Source organism: Phocoena sinus, chromosome 1 (genome assembly GCF_008692025.1).
Source record: "Phocoena sinus isolate mPhoSin1 chromosome 1, mPhoSin1.pri, whole genome shotgun sequence".
Lineage (NCBI taxonomy): Eukaryota > Metazoa > Chordata > Mammalia > Artiodactyla > Phocoenidae > Phocoena > Phocoena sinus.
Window position 1 is genome coordinate 52,838,911 of NC_045763.1, and position 19,631 is coordinate 52,858,541.

A 19,631-nucleotide genomic window follows, 5' to 3' on the forward strand; every position below is an offset into this window, starting at 1 on the left:
TAGGTTTGCCTGATGATTTAAAAGAGCCTAACTCTTTTTGATAATTATTTGGAGTACTCATCGGAGATATTTTCGAACTTCTTGAAAGTTTGTCTTCTTGAAACTTATGTTTCTGCCTAAAGTCTGCTATTTTCAAAAACAAGATAATGAATGATACTTAATTTAAATGCTCAGCACTAGGTAAGGCAACTCTGTGCTTTCGGGATTGAGAAGCAGGGAGGGGCCTGCACTATACACGTTGGGAGGCAGAAGTTGAGAGTAATCGCAAATAAGCACTGATTGAGCTTCATCTAGAGCCATAGAATTTCAGAATAGTGCTCTGAGAATCTTCTGGTTTAATGCTTTCCCTGTAAGTAACTGAAAGTCGGACTAAGCAGGTTGTATTTTTCTCATATAGAAACAAATACATGATTCAGGACTGTCATGGTGTCACCAAAGTACCATCAAGGACTGAGATTTCTTCTTTTACCCATGCTTTAATGGGTCGTTTTCATCCTCATGCTGTGACCTCATGGTCACAGCATGATGGCCACTGCCCTCTTTCCATGCATCTGCATTCCAAGCAGAAAGAAGGGAACCGACAAGGGCAAAAAGTGCCCCCGCCAGCTCATTCCGCCACCTTTTACAGAACGTTACACAGCATGATCAGAACGACGCCACACGATCTCCTCTAGCTGCAAGGGAGGCTGAAAAATCTAGGTTTTATAGCTGAGCATATTTTTGCTGCTCTGTATAAAATTGGGGCTTTATAAGTAGGTAAATAGGGGAGAAATATGCTGGCTAGCAGTCAGCAGCATAGTTCCCATTACTCATAGAAATGTGAAATCTGAGCTGGCCAGAGCCAAGACTAGAAATCTAGTCTCCAGTGCTGTGCCTTTTTCACCATATCAGCAGTTTCTACCTTTTTCTCTACCGCTGGGAGAAATCAACTGCATTTATTTAAACAATTAGTTTGTTTTCACAATTTTTATTAGTCAAAAATATGACATAGCCATTTAGATCTTTCGATAAGCATGACACAACCCGTGTTATCACACTGAGTTTTTTTTTTAATAATAGCCATAAACAGATCACTTGACATTTTTTATGAGCCCCTGAATCCTTGCTACTGGTAAACGCAGGGTTTCTGGTAGGTGCGAGTCACTTCAAAGACAACTTTGGAGGTCAGTTTGGCTTTTTTTTTTTTTTTTCTGAATATTGAAATTAGCTTGCAGACTCTCGTTACGGGGACCGTTCTGCAAGTATTTATCAAGCACTTACAGTGTACAAGGTGCTCTGCTACTTGCTTAATAGAGTGAAAAAGAGAAGCTTGGATTCTGGCCTCAGCATGCTTACTTCCTGGTGGAGGGCAGATAAGAAAGCCAGCCGTTGTATTATTGTGATGGGGACTCCCGGGTGCTGTCAGGGTCGGGGGCAACCTGATAGAGGACTACCATGGCATTCGGCACTGGGCGAGTCCAAACAAGCGTGATTTACCCCTGTTCTCAGAGTACCTCCTAGTTGTACGCGTGCAAGGCAACAGCAGTCATGCTTTAGCTAAGTACTGAGGAATCCAGACATACAAAATGTGAGCACAGGGCTAAAGCCCCACTTCTTTATGGGTCAAAACATACATATATATATATATATATATATATATATATATATATACACACACACACACACATACACGTGAAGGGAGTTTAGAAATCAAATTGCCCTGATTCCGAAAACATGCACAAGGTGTATTAAAACAATAGCCATATAAACCAAAGATTTATTGTGCAGCTTTCAAAGAATCCTGCCAGTTTCTGTTCAGACGTTTACATGCTCTCTAAACCTCTCTAAGTCCATGATCCTCATGGCCCAAACAGGGATCTTGCTCTTCGTGATGAAACATCTGAGGGTCTGAAGTTAACATCTCCCAGTTTGGCCAAGAAAAATATACTGCGGAGAATTATGAGAATTAAGATAACCTTCCAGGAAGTTCAGGTCACCAGGAAAGGTTGGAAGAGCGGAGACTCATAGACAATAATAGAGGAGGAAGGAAGGAGAGGTACCACAGGAAGGCAGCAGTTATCACTAGATGGCAGGGCCCATTAGAACAGGGACCATTCTTTATTCTTCCTCCCGATATCCTGTATCCCTCAGCCTTGTGCCTGGCATTAGGAAACCACTCAATAAATATTTGTTGAATAAATGAATAAGAACATGGATTTGATTGAAAGCAAACAGAAAGTTTGGGAATAATAGGGAGTTCTTTCCATCCCCCATGTGTGATAATAATACAGTATTCAAGTGCGTGTATTGGGCAACATTTAGGGAGATGCATAGCATGGTGAATAAATGCTCAATATACATTTGCTTGGTTTTAATTAAGAACTTCTACTTTCATGGGCATTAAGAGAAATGCTGAACTCAAAATGATTTGATCCCCTTTTTATGGAATATTTTCTGTGGTATTAGAAATGTGTCTGTCCAAACTAAGGATCCTGAAGAAGGAATAGTCCCTGGCGCCTCGTCACTCTCATAGCCATGGCACCCTTCCTTGACATAGGCCCTCTACCTAAGCGGTAGTTTCGTTTAGCATTCTCGTATCATATTGGCAAACTTCTTTGCCTCTTAGGAAAACTTCCTAGTTGTGGAACACGCTGGTGCTCCTTTCAGTGGAGCTGAATCTAATTTGTCTCTCCTGGTTTAGTGCAATTGAATCATCTCAGGAAAATGAGAAGCAATTAAGTACCTGTTGCTAACAAGGCGCTGAAATAATCTGCCAACAGATGCAAGGTGTTTATTTATTACTGGAGTATGTCATTTGAGAAGACATTACATTGTCTTTCTCACAATCAGAATTGACTTCCAAATGCAGGCATCACAGACCTAACAAGTACGACCTTTGAGGAGCACTAAAAAGCGAGTAAGAGGGCTTGTGAACACTGGGCAAGGTTAGCTCAAGTGCTGGTGTCCAGCCTAATGGGAAACGTTGTTGATGGGCTTTGGAGGAACTGGATGGTAAAGAGAAGCAGCTTTTTAGCGAAGGCGCTTTAAGTCCCAGTTCAGGAAATTATTAACTTCATTAGCCAGATACTTACAACCAACTATTACTGCCCAGCCGAAGGAAAAAACAGTGCCAGCAAATGTTTCAAAACTACAACTAAACAAAAGTCAGGAAGCATGTAATTAAAACTGTACCTTCACTGTACTGTAAAGAGTTTCACTGTGACACGGAAAATATTTAAAGGAGAAGGCTGCTTAGCTAATTTGTCTGCAAGCGAACTGGTATCCTAAATGAACTGTAAGGCCACCCACCGAGCGAGCCTCATAAAAGGCCGTGGCTGCTCAGCTTGGTTTTGTGTAACCGTTCAATAATTACTAGATAAATGCATAACTAAAAGCTCTATTACACTAATAATTTGTACTGAGGTAGATGTGTGGGACACCTGCTGGGTTAATTTGTCATCCCAGCAGCAAACTTCTAAAGAGAGCTCTTCTGCAGTGGAATCTGTTAATATGTGGTCCCAAGGAGGACAGGTTAGAGCAGTAAGACCAATTGGCTCCTTATCTCTTAAAGAGGCAAAATGCCTCCCGGGTGATTAACCACGTGGACCCAGATTTAAACTCATCTGGACAAAAGAAGCTGCTCTCCATCTCTCCATCTCTCCCTCTCTCTCTTCCACTCCCCTACCCGCCCCCAACCACAAATCCACACATGCAGCCACAGCGAAGGCGCGGGTTCTGAGCAAGGTTTCTTTGAAATTATGTCACTGATAAGACTTCTGGGTATCACTTGTACTATAAATCACATAATCAGATAAACTCCCAGGTCTTTCTGGTTTAGCTTAATATAATGTTGATTCCATGTTTAGATTCATTCTTTATTTTTCTTTTTTCAGAGTAGAATAAAAAGTCAATATTGGACTTGTATCTCCTCTCTATATGAAATGTTTTCTTCTGTCACACACACACACACACACACACACACACACACACACTTGCTGTTTTAAATATGAAGCTCACATTTAAGCTTCAGCACAGGGTTTTCAACCTCACCGATTGACAGAACCATAAATCATGTTAAAGTTAAGTGAATTACTGTAGCATGGAACTGTAGCTTTAACAATGTTTATGTAGTATCAGCTTATCATCCATGTAGGCAAAGCGGGGTGAGCACTGATACTCGAAATGGGAATGTACAGTCCTGTTAATGTAGCTGCAGGATCACGGAGAGTTACCCATTTCATGCTGCATCCTTTGTAGTGTTGAAACTAGCGTATTTAACCACTCACGTGTATGGAATGTTTTTTAAAGTGTGTATTTCCACAGTAAACTTACATTTGCCATATTTCTTAGTATTAAATGGCAGTTGCTTCCCCCAACCCCAAACAATTCATTCTTCTTATGCACAAAACACATGTGAGGAACATCAGAGTTGCCAGGTTGTATTACGGTAATAAGGGACCTATGAGGCAAATATCGTGAAAGGAAATAAGCCATTTGACCTCTGAAAAATCATTCAAATGGGAGCAGCAGAGTGCAGTGAAAAGAGCATGGGCTGTAGAGTCAGCCAGGATAGAATGCAAATCCTCGCCAGCCACTTGGGATCTGCATAAGCTTGTGCCAGTCACCCATCCTCTGCTGGTCTCTTAATTTCCCACCTGTACAAAATGTTAAGGTGTTAATAGGAGGAGGAAGTGAAATGACATATGGAAAGGGCCACATATGTTATTAGTATGTTACTAAATGTTAACTGTCTCAGGGACTTCCCTGGTGGCGCAGTGGTTAAGAATCCGCCTGCCAATGCAGGGGACACGGGTTCAAGCCCTGGTCCGGGAAGATCCCACATGCCGTGGAGCAACTAAGCCCGTGCGCCACAACTACTGAGCCCGTGTGCCACAACTGCTGAAGCCCACGCACCTAGAGAGATGGGGCCTCAGGGAAGTGAGACAGCCTGGTTACTCCATCCCATTATTCTTGTGTAGTTAGAAGAACGCGGGGGGCGGGGGGGGGTCTTCCCAATCAGGCAGGTGAACCCCCTTCCATGATGATTAGCCCATAGCCATGGTGAAGACTGCTTTGGCTTGTCTTCATTCAGGCATGGCTCTTGCTAAAGGGATAAGCGCCAGGACTTCCCTGGCGGTCCAGTGGCTAGGACTTTGCCTTCCAGTGGAAGGGGTGCAGGTTTGATCCCTGGTCAGGGAGCTAAGATCCATTCCTCACGGCCGAAAAACCAAAAATCATAAAACAGAAGCAATATTGTAACAAATTCAATAAAGACTTTAAAAATGGTCCACATCAAAAAAAAATCTTTAAAAAAAAAAGGGAGGTAAGCACCATTGTTATTTACAAGAGTCAATTCAGCAAATAATTTTTGAGAATGTATCATCTGCCAAACACTGTGCTAGGCCCTAATGAGCAAACCAGACAAGCCAGTCCTGCCCCTGCAACCTAGTAGAACAGAAGAACAAATAATTATTGCTCGGATGAGATTCATGAGAGGGGAATTATCAGGGATAATATAGCACAGGTATTTAAAGTAATTGTGGGGATTTGGATTTATTTGTGTCAGGTTGTATGGGTCCCTTCTATTGGCATACAATACAGATTTAGAAAACCTTGGTATTGCTGAGGGATATCTCTAGATCTTCCTGAAACCTCAAATTCCTGAATACCGTAATAAGAGTTGTTGAATTGTTGCATACCCAGTAATGAACAGAAGACATGTTAATAAGCACCCTTTCAAGTGAAATATTCGTACAAGTGAAAGAACCCAGCCAGATTGCTTAATCACCCCTCCAGTCTCCCCAAAAGGAGATAATGGATTGGTTCATGTAACCGAAAAGTCAGAGGGTTTGCGGCTTCAGGTAGAGCTGGATCCAGATGTTCAGGCAGTACTTTCAGAAATCTATATCTTTATCTTTCTCAGCTCTGCTGTCCTCTGTGTGAACTTGATTCTTAGACTAAATCTCCTCAGATCATGGCACTGATGATATGAGCAGCTCCAGACTTAATCCCCACCAATGTAACAATCCCAAGGGAAAGAGAACAGCTGTTCCACAAGAGATCTAGGGACGGTCCTGCTCCCTAGAATAGGATGCTTATGGCTCTGATTGGCCTGGTTTGGGTCATTTGCTCACTTTTAAAATAATCTTTATGTTTAAAAAATAATGGGGTGGAGGGAGCTGCCATGGTGGACAGCCGCCCTGCAGGGGGCACAGCATTGGCGGTCCTGGCCCCCAAGCTGGGCAGTGGCAGTGTCTGCTTTCAGAGCCCCCCTGGGGCTGCAGGTGAGGGCCCAGTAAGGTGCCAAGGGAAGGTCACAGCTAAGTATGACCTCGAGGAGCTACGGAAGCGCCTCAACTTGGAGGAGTGGATCCTGGAGCAGCTCCGTGGCCTCTACAACTACCAGGAAGAGAGGATCCTAGAGCTGGGGATTGCTATGGATGAACTCCTGGATGTGGAGAGTGATGAGACCCAGCTGCCAGGGTCAAGGAGCTGCTGGTGGACTGTTACAAACCCACTGAGGCCTCCGTCTCTGGCCTGCTGGACAAGATCCAGGACATGCAGAAGCTGAGCACACCCCAGAAGAAAGGAAGGGTCCCCCACGCAAGTGAACAGTGGCTCCACAGGACAATCCTTGGCCCCCGCCCTCATAGCAACAGCAATACTGGGGAGCCCTGCAGCCAGGCCTGGTGCCATGAGTGGGGCTCCCTGTGCCTCTGGCCCAGAGGTGTCTTCCCGGACATTAAAAAAAAGAAAAAAAAGATAACGGGGTTTCTCATTGGTGTGGCCTGGGTTACCTGCCCACCCACAGAGCTGGGGGGAGGGTAAAGTCTAGGCTAATGACAGACTGAGGTGGAGGGAAGGATAGTTACCCAAAGAAACATTAGAGCTCTGTTTCCAGAAGAAAGGGTGAAAGACTGCTGGGCAGCCAAAACTGAGAGCTGTCCAGTACAGGAGATAAGAGCAAAGCTGTCCTGTGTGCTGGGCAGTGGGCTTGGCTCTCCTACCAGCCAAGTGACTTCGTGCTGCAGGTGGAGCTTACAGAGCACAGGTCAAACCCCGGTCTTAGAAGAGTGACATTTAGTCCATGCCGGGGACCTCCACGGCCATGAAAACAGTTGAGAACAGTTCAACTCTTGCTTCCCAGTTATCTCAGGTTGCCACATGGCACTGCATCATCCTGATTACTTTCGTATATCTGAATTTATCCTAAAAACACAACTCTAAGAATAATAAATAGCCCAGAATCAAGCACGCTGTCTGGCGCACAATATATTCTCAACACATTCATTTTGAAGGTGTGAGCCCACTATGTACTAGGCACCTAGAATTAGAAATAATTCTAATTTTCGGGAAAAATCTCTTAAGTTAGTGCTATTTTACCCAATTTACAGACAAGGAAATGCAGGTTTGAAAAAGTTACATAACTTTTCCTAGACTCACATAGGGAGTGAATGATTTCAATCCCAAAATAGTTGAGCTCTAAAAACCATTCAGACATGTAATTTCCATTTTTGAAGCAGAGGTAACTAAGGTGCATAGGAGGCTGACACAGAGCTAGCTGATACCCAGCCTGGGGTAAATCTTTGGTACCCTGACTTCAAACACTGGACCAGTTCTTCTCCTACTTCCTCCCCTTGTGAGAAATCTACCAGCAGTAGGATAAATCCCTAAATCCTGTCGGGTGAATTCAGGAGGCTACTTTGAAACCTGTGCTTTAGTATCGTGTTGCTCAGAAACAGGGGCTTGAACTGCAATGTATACCTGCCAGTTGGGTGGGGGTAGTGGGGGGAAGGCCGTGAATCAATCATAGCTTTGTTTGTTGTGGGGTTTGTTCGTTTATCTGCTTGGTTTTGCCTTTTTTATTTTAAATGTCAGCCAGCAAAGACTCCCAAACAGCGCCGGTCCCAGGACTTGGTAGGCCTCGCATAGGCTAGAGAACCTCCACGGAGCTTACTTTTGAAATTCTCTTTTGCGGGACTGCCCTTCCAACAGGTCATTTGAGAATTCACTCTCTGCCTGTTTCTGTTAACCTCTGTGATCATCCAATCTGTGGTGGTGGTTTTTTCCTTAAAGGTTTTTCTTTTATTCATCTCTTGACTCGCAGTATTGCTTGCATACTACGTAGAAGCTCAAGTTCCCTTCATGGAACTGAAGTCTTGTCAACTTTGCGTAATAACCAGTCACTCTTCATATCTCCAATAATCACAGCTGTTCTGTGGCATTTGAATGCATTACACATTAGCCGTCATGGCAGCTTAGGGGATTCGTGCACAAGTATGATCTATTCAGAGAAGAGGTCCTGTCAGGACCCAAAGGCTGGGGCTCTATCTCACAGAGCTTGCACTGGCACATTCCCTCAGGGTTTTTAAAACTCTAAATATCACAGCCTTCCCAAAGGCACAGGCTCCTAGAGACTGAGTCCAGATATACCCTAGAACCTAATATCCCAGAAACGTTTAAAAAATAATTTCTTTTAAAAACCACATACTCCCGGGACTTCCCTGGTGGCACAGTGGTTAAGAATCCGCCTGCCAATGCAGGGGACACGGGTTCGATCCCCGGTCTGGGAAGATCCCACGTGCCGCGGAGCAACTAAGCCCGTGCGCCACAACTACTGAAGCCAGTGTGCCTAGAGCCTGTGCCCTGCAACAAGAGAAGCCACCACAATAAGAAGCCCGCGCACCGCAACGAAGAGTAGCCTGCGCTCACCACAACTAGAGAAAGCCTGTGCACAGCTACGAAGACCCAACGCAGCCAAAAATAAATAAATTAAAATAAAAATTTTTTTAAAACCCCACATACTCCCTTGTTTCACATTTTTTAGATTTCAGTGTTGTTACATATGGATCAGTTGTATTGTTATTTGTAAATGTAATCCCAGAGACTGAATCTCATTGAAATTTAAAGCTAGATGAGCTTCAGCAACTGTTTAGTTCAAACTCCTCATTTTGCAGATGAAAGAACCAGAGGAGAGAGAAGTTGTCCACATTTAAAGCCAGGTAGAGACAGCAACAAAATTAAAACCCAAGTCTCTTTATCTAACTAGAAAATTTTCCTAAAAAGTACCCCAGAGCTTCTAAAAAACTTTTTAAGCAGTTAACATATATAGGCTCTCTGATAAGCAACTCCCAATAACTAACACAGTGGGACATTTAAGGGCAGTGGTAGAGATCTCCATTGTATGAGGCTATGACGAGGCCATGCTCAGAATCTGATTAGGTCAGAAGTGTACCTAGGTAGCAGGGGTCTACATGGTAAAGGGGGAGGTCAGGATGGACACTTAAGGATTATAGGTCTAAGTAAAAAATAGAGTCTAGAGGGAGATAGCCCCATAGTTCTAAGTTTCTAGGTTAAGTCTTAGAGTCTAAGATTTAAGCAAAGGTAGGGATTCAAGGTGTATTTCATCCAAAAAGAGCCTTTACAGTCATCGTTTCTATGGAATCTATGACTTTAACATCAAGGTTGCTTCTGTTGCTTTGGTTTTGCATTTTGTTGTTGATGGAACTTTTTTCAAGACCCTCATGTCATATCCATATTGATAGCTCATACTCTTTTATCAATATTTATACACTCATTTGTCCAAGAGACAGATAGGCAACAGGTGCCTCTTACTCCACTGTTCCCTTCCCCCTGTGTATTCTACGATTTGAACAGGTCCCTAGCACATAGGAGCAAATTCCAATTTAGTCATTTCTCATCCCCATACCCATCCTTACCTATAATAGTATTACAAGTAAAAGAAGCTGTTTATTGATGATCACTTAACCGTATGTTCAGGAGCTGCTCCATATGCCTTATATACATTGTCTCATTGAATCCTCAAAACAAATCTATGAGGTGTAAGCCCCATTATACAGATGGCAAACTGAGAGAAGCTTACAAACTTGAATCACAGCTGGAAATGATAGAGCTAAAATTTAAATCCATGTCTTATCTGACTCCAAAGTCCATGGTCCTTATATTATATCACTCTACTTTTCTTCTCTTCTCTTACCTTTCTTTTCTTTTTATTAAACTATAGTTGATTTACAGTGTCCTGTTAGTTTCAGGTATACAGCACAGTGGTTCAGTTATACATATATATACACATATATATATAAATTTATATATATATAAGTATATTTTTCAGATTCTTTTCCCTTATAGGTTATTACAAAATATTGAGTATATAGTTCCATGTGCTACACAATAGGTCCTTGTTGGTTATCTACTACTTTTCTGACTCATATGTTTAATTTGACGTGATATACACATGGATGTGGGAAACCAGCACATACACAAGGCGTGTTAATAATGGTGAAAAGGGACAATCAAAGAGTGACAGTGGATAGTTCGTGGAGATGCAGATGGCAAGCAGGTTGCTTTGGAAGCCTTCAAAAAAGGTGAGGCTCTAGCAGAAAGGCCAGCTGGGACAAGGATGCAGTTTGGTAGGGAAGAGGTGGAAGGAACAGTGATTGTCTGGTGCACAACTCACAAGCAGAGCGTTGCAGGTGTTTGGAGGGTGAACAGGAATTATGTGGGTCTATACCAGAGGCCATCAAACTATGGCCCACCAGCCAAATCTAGCCCTCTTCCTGTTTTTTAAAATAAAATTGTATTGGAACATGGCTACACTGATTTGTTTATGTAATATCTATGGCTGCTCCTGAGTTTAGTGGCAGAGTCAAGTAATTGCAGCAAAAACCATGAGGCCTTCAAAGCCTAAACTGTGTCCTTTATGGCCTTTACAGAAAATGTTTGCCAACCCCTGGTCTAGACTATAAACCAGGGCATTTGAGCAAGAAAAGTCTTTCAAGAGCTAAAATTGATCTAAATTAAAATTTTAAAAGACCTTGGCCTGCCCCTCACCCCCTCTCTATTTTTTTTTTGGTTAAAAACAGACCAAAAGATATTGGAATTTGATCTCTACCCTGAACCTCTACCGTAACTCAAATGGAATAGAATATATTAGTTATCTTGGAAATCTACTGTAACAGCAAGTTACTTTGTTTGGTAGCAATAATATAAAAATACTGGTGTTGTGCAAGTCATGTGATGTCATATATTTCTCTTATTTGACATACCCAGGTTCTTTTGCGTGCCTCTCAGTGATGTTAAAGATGTGTACTATATGTTTTGAAAACCTTGGCTTGAATCACAGGTTTGTTATTTAGAAAAGGTTCCACCTCCCAAAGGCTTGAAAACCATTGCCAATTCCTCGTTCCTTGTGTCTCTGTTAAAATAAATCCCATAACTCCAAACTTCTAGGCTTTCATAAATGGCAGGTCTGACTCATGCATGATTTATAAATTGTAGCCATGGACCATTAAGATAGATTTCTCAGCTCTAGGTAGGCTATCGTGGTGTTATATATTGTGGTTTTGAATTTCTGAAGAAGCAAACTGGATAGTAGTTGACAACCCAAACAATTCAGGTTCCGTTTGCCCTTATAGAAGGCTTTTTTTTTTTTAAGCACATTTTTTTTCTTCCACTTTCTGCTCCTTTTAGAGCTCTGCCTTATTAAAATCTTTACTTTTAAATACGAGTAGTCAGGAGTTCTTAATGCCACCTTGTACTTTATGGAAATGGTTATTTTTGTCTAAACATCCTCCCGCTGAAGACAGATGAGTAGCTTTTTCTTCTAATGGTGCTAACAGAGCGAAACAAACATTTTGGAATCTCACCTGTTGCCACAGTGTCAATTAACAGTTAAGACTGAAGTTTCACAAGTGCCAGGCCTTGGGAGTGGTCATTCATTCTGTGAGGGAAGAAGGCTGTGTGTAACGCTGTCTTAAGAGCACGCTGCACCTGAAGGAGGATTAGATTTTATTGTTTGCACTGCTCTCTTGAAAGCTTATCTTTGGAGCCTCCTATAAAAGAGAGACTAGGATCTAAGGGCTGGTGCCGGAAAGCAAAAGCTAACATGAAAAGAATCCAGGTCTCTGTCCAGTCCGTGAGAGTCTGCAGTGGTTCATGGACAAGAAATAAAGGAATTAAGGCAATGTCAGGGCTAAATAGAAGAGCATATTTCTCTTCTTTGAGCTAGAAATGTGTCCATAAAGCCTCTTCCCTATAGTGGACTCTCAGACCGAGAATCAATTGTTGGACCACAAAAAGTCTCTCAACATACACAATAATACAGTAATGACCTTGACCTTCTCCTTCCCCAGTCTTAATCAATTCTGCCTTAAAGAAGGAAGAATTTTTTTAAGTTAAAAATATATGTACTCAATCACATTGAATTTTAAACGTTTTCTCTTTCAAGCTAAAACCAGGAGAGTCCTTTAAATAATCGGGGCCACTGTGTGGGGTGGTGGGTGGGTGGTGTGCAAACAGAAAAACCAACCTGACTGACCTGCTTTCTTGTTTTTAAGTATCCAGTAATATGATCATTTTGCAATAAATAACTGAGCCTATAGCTTTGGGAAATTCTGGGTCTCTGCTTCTTTAACTGTGGCTACTTTGTTCAGAATGTGAAGGCAGGGCCATTCCAGCCAAAGAAACCTGATCAAATTTCCTTCCTTCCCATCCTACTGGTATTCTTTGTGAAAAGCCCAAGCGGTTGTTTGAAACTAGTTTGGCCTCTGGTTAAAGTTTAAACTAGTAGTGAGATCCATCCAGAATGGAGTGTTTCTGACACTTTCTGCTGCTCCTGGCCTAAGGTACTAAGAGTATTAGACCCCAGAAGCAGCCAATTTTGTAGTGCCTTTTAATACACAAAATTGTATTAACATCGGCCTGGATACAGATGGATGCATTGCAATAAACTGTAACCACTTGAGAAAAGCCTTTATTGACTCTCAAGTAAATAATGCACATTTTAAAGGATCTAAATATGCATTTACATAATGTGCTATAATTTTTTATTGTGTCAACTACTCATACACACACATCCATAAGAGATGTTTTTCTGCGTCAAAAATTTGGACTCATACCATTTTTTCTGCATTGCATTAGCACCATGCCAGATTCACAATGGTATTTTCTCTTCTCTAGGGCCTGAGCTGACCATCTCAAAATACATTTAATGAATTTTGCTGATTGAATGATTTGTTGACTGATTTAACCCCAGTGACACTTTCTAAAATAATTTGCAACTACTTGGACAAAAACTTAGGCACACTGAAAACATCTAATCCAAGATAAAAGGGAGAAAACAAGAAATAGGGAAGGAGGAAAACCAAATTTAGACATGGCTGAAATCTTAAGTCTGAGCTTTAGAGCAATGGAAGAACCCAATGCAGTCTCATTGTTCAGGAAAAGAGTGCTGCTAGCAGGTTATCCAAAGAAATAGTGGGCATTTAATAATATTTAATAGTACTTTGTGATGTCTGTAACACAACTATTTTCTGTTTGAAGAAATTAAAGCTCAGGATCTTGAATGATTTATATCCAGTTCCACAGTGGACTAATGGCTGAACCAGAATGTCCAAGGCATGAGAAAGTAGGGGTTGTGAAGGATGACCCTTCGCAGTGCAGACTCAGCACTTGTCTAATGTGAATCTACAGGCTAAATGATTTCCTGGTATTAATTAAGAATTAATTGATCCTTATAAATCAACCATTGTGGGATTAACTCCATATAGTACCATGTGTTCTTAGGTCTATGTTCAAATAAACTCTATGACCCAGGAAAAAGGTGAATAAATTGTTTTTGGTAAAATGTAATAAAGAAACTAAGGTCTACATTCAAGTTGTTAATTATTTTCTTTTACATATTTAACAACAGCAGCAACAACAGGAGGGCGAGGATGCTTATTAACAATTAAGGGAGGGGTTCCACGGTCCTGTTGAATTGTTTCCTCTGTCAGGTTTCTCTAACTTTTATCTGTCTAGTCTTTGCTCAAGTGAATTTTTTCCCTTGGGCAGCATTCTCTGCTGGCCACCACAATTTCATAATCTCACAATCATTCATCACTTTCCATTGAGCACCTGAAGCATTGCCACTTTATCATTAAGGTCTGCTTCCTGGGGGCTCTTGACAATGGAGTTGCCACCTTTGTGTTTGACATGCTGTAAAAGTTGAGTGTATCAATTTGTTGTGCTCAGTACATTCCCAGCCTCATTTGGGAGATGCCACATTCCAGCTCTAACTAGAAACTGTTCGGTCAAATGCAGGGCACTGGGTCAAAGCTTCTTGCTACCAGCAAAGATGACCGTACCATATTAGATGAAAAAATTCCTTGGGTTCTTCAAAGCACAATTTGCAAAGTAAGAGATGACCAGAGCCATTTAACTTTTTAGCTGCAGATTTTAACTCAGACAGTAATGGATTCCAAGGTTTACCATTCAGTGTATGAAGCCCTGAGGTTTACCAGTTTTTCTACAAGCTCTCTGGCTGCTTGCCAGGTTAAAAATATTTTTTAAGTTTATATTTATTTGTATGGTTACTTTATTAATTTCTGTACCACTCATATATTCAATCATTCATTGTACCATCAACAAATATTTACTGAGTGCCAGACACTGTTCGAGGGATATGACAGTGAATCATTAAATGGATGGAAAAGCTATTTACTAATATGGAGAAGAGAGAAGAGCCAGTATGAGGGGTGGAAGGTGACAAGAATCCTAGTTCGAATGGGTTATGTTCAAGATGCCCTCAATTATATGATTGAAGACAAAACTTTGTATTGTCTCAGTGTTGTATCCCAAGCCCATAGTAGGAGCCTTGGAATATTTTCGGATAGATTAAAGGTTGCATGAATGAAAGGATCCCATCAGGTCATCTGCAACATATGGACTGGACTCTTGTTTCCACTCCAAACCCCTATTTCTACTCTTTAAAAACTACAGATGCCATTCTGAACCTCAGAGTCCTAGCCACTCTTAATTATTAGTCAGAAAATGCTCCAGTCCTACAGATACAGTAGGGAACAAAAATCCCGTGTCCGGGGATCAATAGAGATGCATCCTTTTTTAACAGATGGGATGGTGGTAGAAAGTGTGGCCAGTCTCACTTAGTTGTTCTTCGTGTTATGAGTCACCCTCAATATTAGGAAAGTCTTACTTTCCAAATATTTGGGTATTCCTTTGTTTTCTCTTTGCATGCCTTCTTGAGTTTAAAGATTTAAACTGCAAAAAGTAAAGGAAAAATAAATACTCTCATCTGCTTTTACTTGGCAGTTGTTTTTCTGGCCCTCATTGGGGAGTGAGAGCCGCCATCTCGGCATTACTTGGTTTGAGTGTCTTCAGCCCTTCCCATGTGCTGTTCTTACCCTTCAGCAGGCTTCGCGAATCACCCTTCCACTTCAAGGGCAGAAATCTTCCCAGGAAAAATTATTAAGCACCTCACATACGTTTTTTAAATCTAATGTAATCTTCTTCCTGTATCAGTGAAACTCAGCAGGGTTCAAATATAAGGGAATGATGGTTGTCTGAACCTTTCATCAGTTTGTATGAGCAGAGGGCCAACAATTTAGCAGGGGTCACTGCCTACCTACTCAGCCTGTGGGTTCCCCTGCTATAACTAACATCTATGCGTTTCTGAGTTTGGCTTTGAAATGGCCAAAAAAAAAGGCAACATAAACCTTCTATGTAAAATGAGGCACCCAAATTGCATGGGTTCATTAAGTGATCATTTACTACAGACTTCAAAAAATTTCATCCTGAATTAGTCCCTAGAAATTTCCTTGAAAGGAGTATAAGAGCTTTAACAATGAATTATTGTCTATGGAAATCTCAGCATGAAAGGGGATCCATATGTGCAAACTAGAATTTGTCATATGTAATGTCAGTTAAATCAGGTCTAATCTACCAAATACATTTTTTATTGCCTGCTTCGTTAAAAAGGCTCTTAAGGTAATGAATAATCTTCAGCTTCACCAAGGATTATTAATGCCTTTATAACTCATGTCCACTGAAAATAGAAAGACAGTTTGAAACTCTACCCTAATCTAGCCTCCATGTTTGTCTTAGAGCTTTAAGGAAGAAAATCTATCAGACCTCTCCAGTGTTAAATGCTGTCACACAAGCAGTTACTAGGAATTGGGTCAGGAGAAGAAATTTTAAAAGGAAGTTGAATCCAGTTTAAAAGCTGTGGCAAAACAAGTCTTTCTCTTATTAACTCTGATGTTTTCTTTTCCTACAGCAAGTCCACATGCGACACCATCAACTCTTCATTTTCCAACATCACCCATCATCCAGCAGCCTGGGCCTTACTTCTCCCACCCAGCCATCCGCTATCACCCTCAGGAGACGCTGAAAGAGTTTGTCCAACTTGTCTGCCCTGATGCTGGTCAGCAGGCTGGACAGGTGGGGTTCCTCAATGTAAGGAAACTTCTTTTTTTTTTTTTTTTTTTTTTTCAATTTTTTAGAAATATTAACCGAACGTAAAAATAACAAGGGAAGACCTTATGACCATGTGACGTTGTGCTCTGATGTCGTGTTGACTGACCGCAGGCAAATGTCATATTTATTCTAGATTGTGGGAAAGTTAACTTACTCTAAGAGGGATTGGCCAGGGTTTAAAAACAGTGTTTGTGTTAACTTCGCAACTGTCAAGTTTATGGATATAAATCATCTCAAGGGTGAACTGTGTAACCTTCTAAGGTCTGTGGGCAGTTAATTCCACCTCATGCATACTAACCCAAGGGCTCACGCAGTTAACAAAATAGAAAGACCAAATAGTTTTAAATAATGATTTTGGGTGGTAGGGAGAGGTAGGGGGAGGAGGGGGCACAGATGTTTCAGATCAACTAAGTTGATATTTTTAAAAAATAGTCCTCTAACACTTTACATCAAGTTGACCAGTACTTGAACTCAAGATTCTAGAAGTAGTTTATTATAGTTTGTTATTTCTGCAAGTAGTTATCTTTCCCACTTATCTTTGTATAAAGCTAAATAGTATTCAGTAGTTTTGAATGGAGGTTTTCATTTTTTCTCAAATAAACCAAATCACAATTTGAAACAATATTCCTAATGTAAAAGGGATTTTTTTAAATCGCAAATTTTATTTCAAACATAGAACCAAATGTTTGCAATGGATAGCTATATCCCAAGGCCAATAATAATAACAATGAATTGGAAATAATGACCAGCATAAAGCCAAATGTGATTTTCCTTTTCTCCTAATAACTGTAATGAAGCCACAGATGGGCCATAATTATTACTGCCTAATTTAGAATATTATATCACACGACCCTATCACCGATTTTCTCCCCTCGAAGAAATACCTGATTCTGCATATCTGAGATAGAACAGGCAGCTTTGACTAATGTCTGGTGATGTGTTAGCAGATACATTTCTGTCTAGACAACAAATCAATATGGACCCTTTTTTCTTTTTGCTTGTGTATTCATTTGCTTGGCTTATTCTAAAGCATTCACTTATGGACTTTTAGCCCACTCAGAGATGACACACAGGCAAGTTTGCTGGCAAGAAAGCACAACATTCTGACTGTCAGATGAGATTGTCTTTGAGGAACAATACTAAATATATAAGTGAATGTTGATGAGGCAGTGATACTTCCTCTGCAGAATTACTAAGCTTAAACTTAAAAGCCTGGGCCAGCAACTGAATTTTGATTCAGGACTAGAGCCTAAATAGGAGCTGTTATTGTTGGTTGAATAGTGTCACTGAAGACCAGAGGCAGAAAGGCCACTTGGGAAGCCATGGAAAACTGAAGTGATCACCAGCATCAAGCATCTGACTTTTAAAATTTCTAACTCTTTTTTAGTAGTCCTGACATCATCCCATATAACTATCAAATGACCAGTTTTGCATTTTGATCAAAATTTTATAGGATTTAAGGCAGGTCCTTCACAGGACTGTTTCGAAAAACTCAAAAATAAATGGATTTTATTGCTTTCTTCAGAAGGAAACTTTTCTTTTGTTAAAGAGCTGTTACTTGGTTGTTCTAACATCAGGCAGCCAGATAAATATGACTCTTAAGGCATATGCTTATATAATTTAAATCAAAATTAGAAGTGATATTTTTCCTTAGCAGAATTTTGACAGCTGAATTCTAAAGTTTCTGTGCCTGATGTTATACAATATGTGAAAGAAATTTTTTATGTTCACTTAACATATTTATTAAATGTTATATAATATCAACTTTGAAGAGTGAAAATAAAATATTTTTTTAATCTCAATTGCATATTTAGGAAACTTTGTTATATCTGTATAAATAGACGTGATGGAATTATTCCACAATCTATAAAACACATATATTAAATCAATATTCAATAATCATGAGAATGATGACAAAAGTCACAGTTAATACAGAATCAAAACATACCAAGCAAAAGTTGGCAGGTCATTTTCTAGAATCAGATGCAAAGAAGGTCAGAGTAGTTCAAGAGGTAAGTTTAGGATGCATTGAACATGTGTGCCTAAGACTGTACTTTTGTGGAATGCCTTAAGAACAACCCACAGCTCTTCATCCATATGCTCTTATGGAAGAATTCAAGTAGCTAGAATACTTAGTAATTTACATCAAAGGTGCCTAAGGAATCTTTTGTTTTCCGAAGCGGCTAATGGTTCTATCTGTGTCTTCTTTCTCTTGTGCGTGTTTTGTTTGGTTCCCACCCTGGCAGCCCAACGGGAGTAGCCAAGGCAAAGTGCACAACCCATTCCTCCCCACCCCCATGTTGCCACCGCCGCCGCCACCACCGATGGCCAGGCCTGTGCCTCTGCCGGTGCCAGACACAAAGCCTCCGACCACATCAGCGGAAGGAGGTGCAGCGTCCCCCACCTCACCAAGTAAGTATGGCTGAGATGCGGCGCCGGTCGCCGGTCAGGCTCTGCACACGTGAATGCACACCTACGCCTGGCCCCTCACTGCATAGGCTTCAGTGAAAGGCACGATCCCCAGCGAAGGCTGTAGCATGAGTTTGCAGAACCAAGACCAGATCAGAGTAAACAGCACTCTAGGGTGCTACCAGCCACATCAGGTGTGGAAATGACTGGGTGTTTGGGTGGATGAAATGGTGTAACTACATGCCAAGGGCTGAAGTCAAGATATGAAGTATTAAATTTTGCCTATTATTTGAGTGGCTTTGAATGCTATCCTTGTGATCATCAAACAGCATCTACTTTTATGGATTCTTATTAGAAAAAGTTCCTCATGCTTCTTAGAGCCCTGCCTTCCAGTAACTTACAATCCGAGAGAAATGCATTTGATGAGGTACCAAGGTTAATGCAACTCATCCATCAAATAGAAAAAAAGTTTAGATCAGAGTAACCAATTCAAAGGTGTGTACGTTGAACATTCGCGAAGAATAAGAGCCTGGCAGAAGGTCAGAGCCAGTAGCCATGGCAACTGCATGGCTAGGCTTGGCAGAGGGAGGAGATGGAATATGAAACTGGAAGGAAAGAGAAAAGAAATCTTGGCTTGTCTCTGAAAAGTATGGGGACATGTGATCAGACAGTATAGGATTTCAAAACCTTTTGGAATAATGGGAATCATTACTTGATGAATTAGAGGGAGAACAGCTCTCCTGATATTTTAAAGATGACAGGGAATAGAAGTAGCTTAAACACATAAATTTGGCTTTTCTTAGTACCTGAAACAATGACTAAAAGAGTGACAGCTGGAGGCAGAGTTCCCAGGTGATGGATGGACTACCTGACCTTGACAGGGGTGTGATGACCACCTTCTCTAAAGCTTTACAGAGAGATCAAAGCACAGGAAAGAATGGGAACTGTGACAGTGCCCCTAAGGAGAGGAG

The 19,631-nt window shown here is 41.0% G+C and overlaps 2 protein-coding genes across 6 annotated transcripts in view; both read left to right on the forward strand.

The window, feature by feature from the left end:
• The window catches only part of NFIA (nuclear factor I A), a 396,670-nt gene that overhangs the window by 315,285 nt on the left and 61,754 nt on the right, over positions 1–19,631 (forward strand). For all 5 annotated transcript variants that reach the window (XM_032649031.1, XM_032649049.1, XM_032649023.1 and 2 more), the window contains 2 exons: positions 16,052–16,230; positions 18,498–18,663. In XM_032649031.1, coding sequence (XP_032504922.1) covers positions 16,052–16,230; positions 18,498–18,663 — 345 coding nt within the window. The remainder of the gene's footprint in view (positions 1–16,051; positions 16,231–18,497; positions 18,664–19,631) is intronic.
• LOC116758038 (protein phosphatase 1 regulatory subunit 14B-like) lies at positions 6,164–6,807 on the forward strand. Its single transcript, XM_032640651.1, is given in 2 exon segments — positions 6,164–6,449; positions 6,452–6,807. Coding segments are annotated over 2 exon segments (642 nt in total).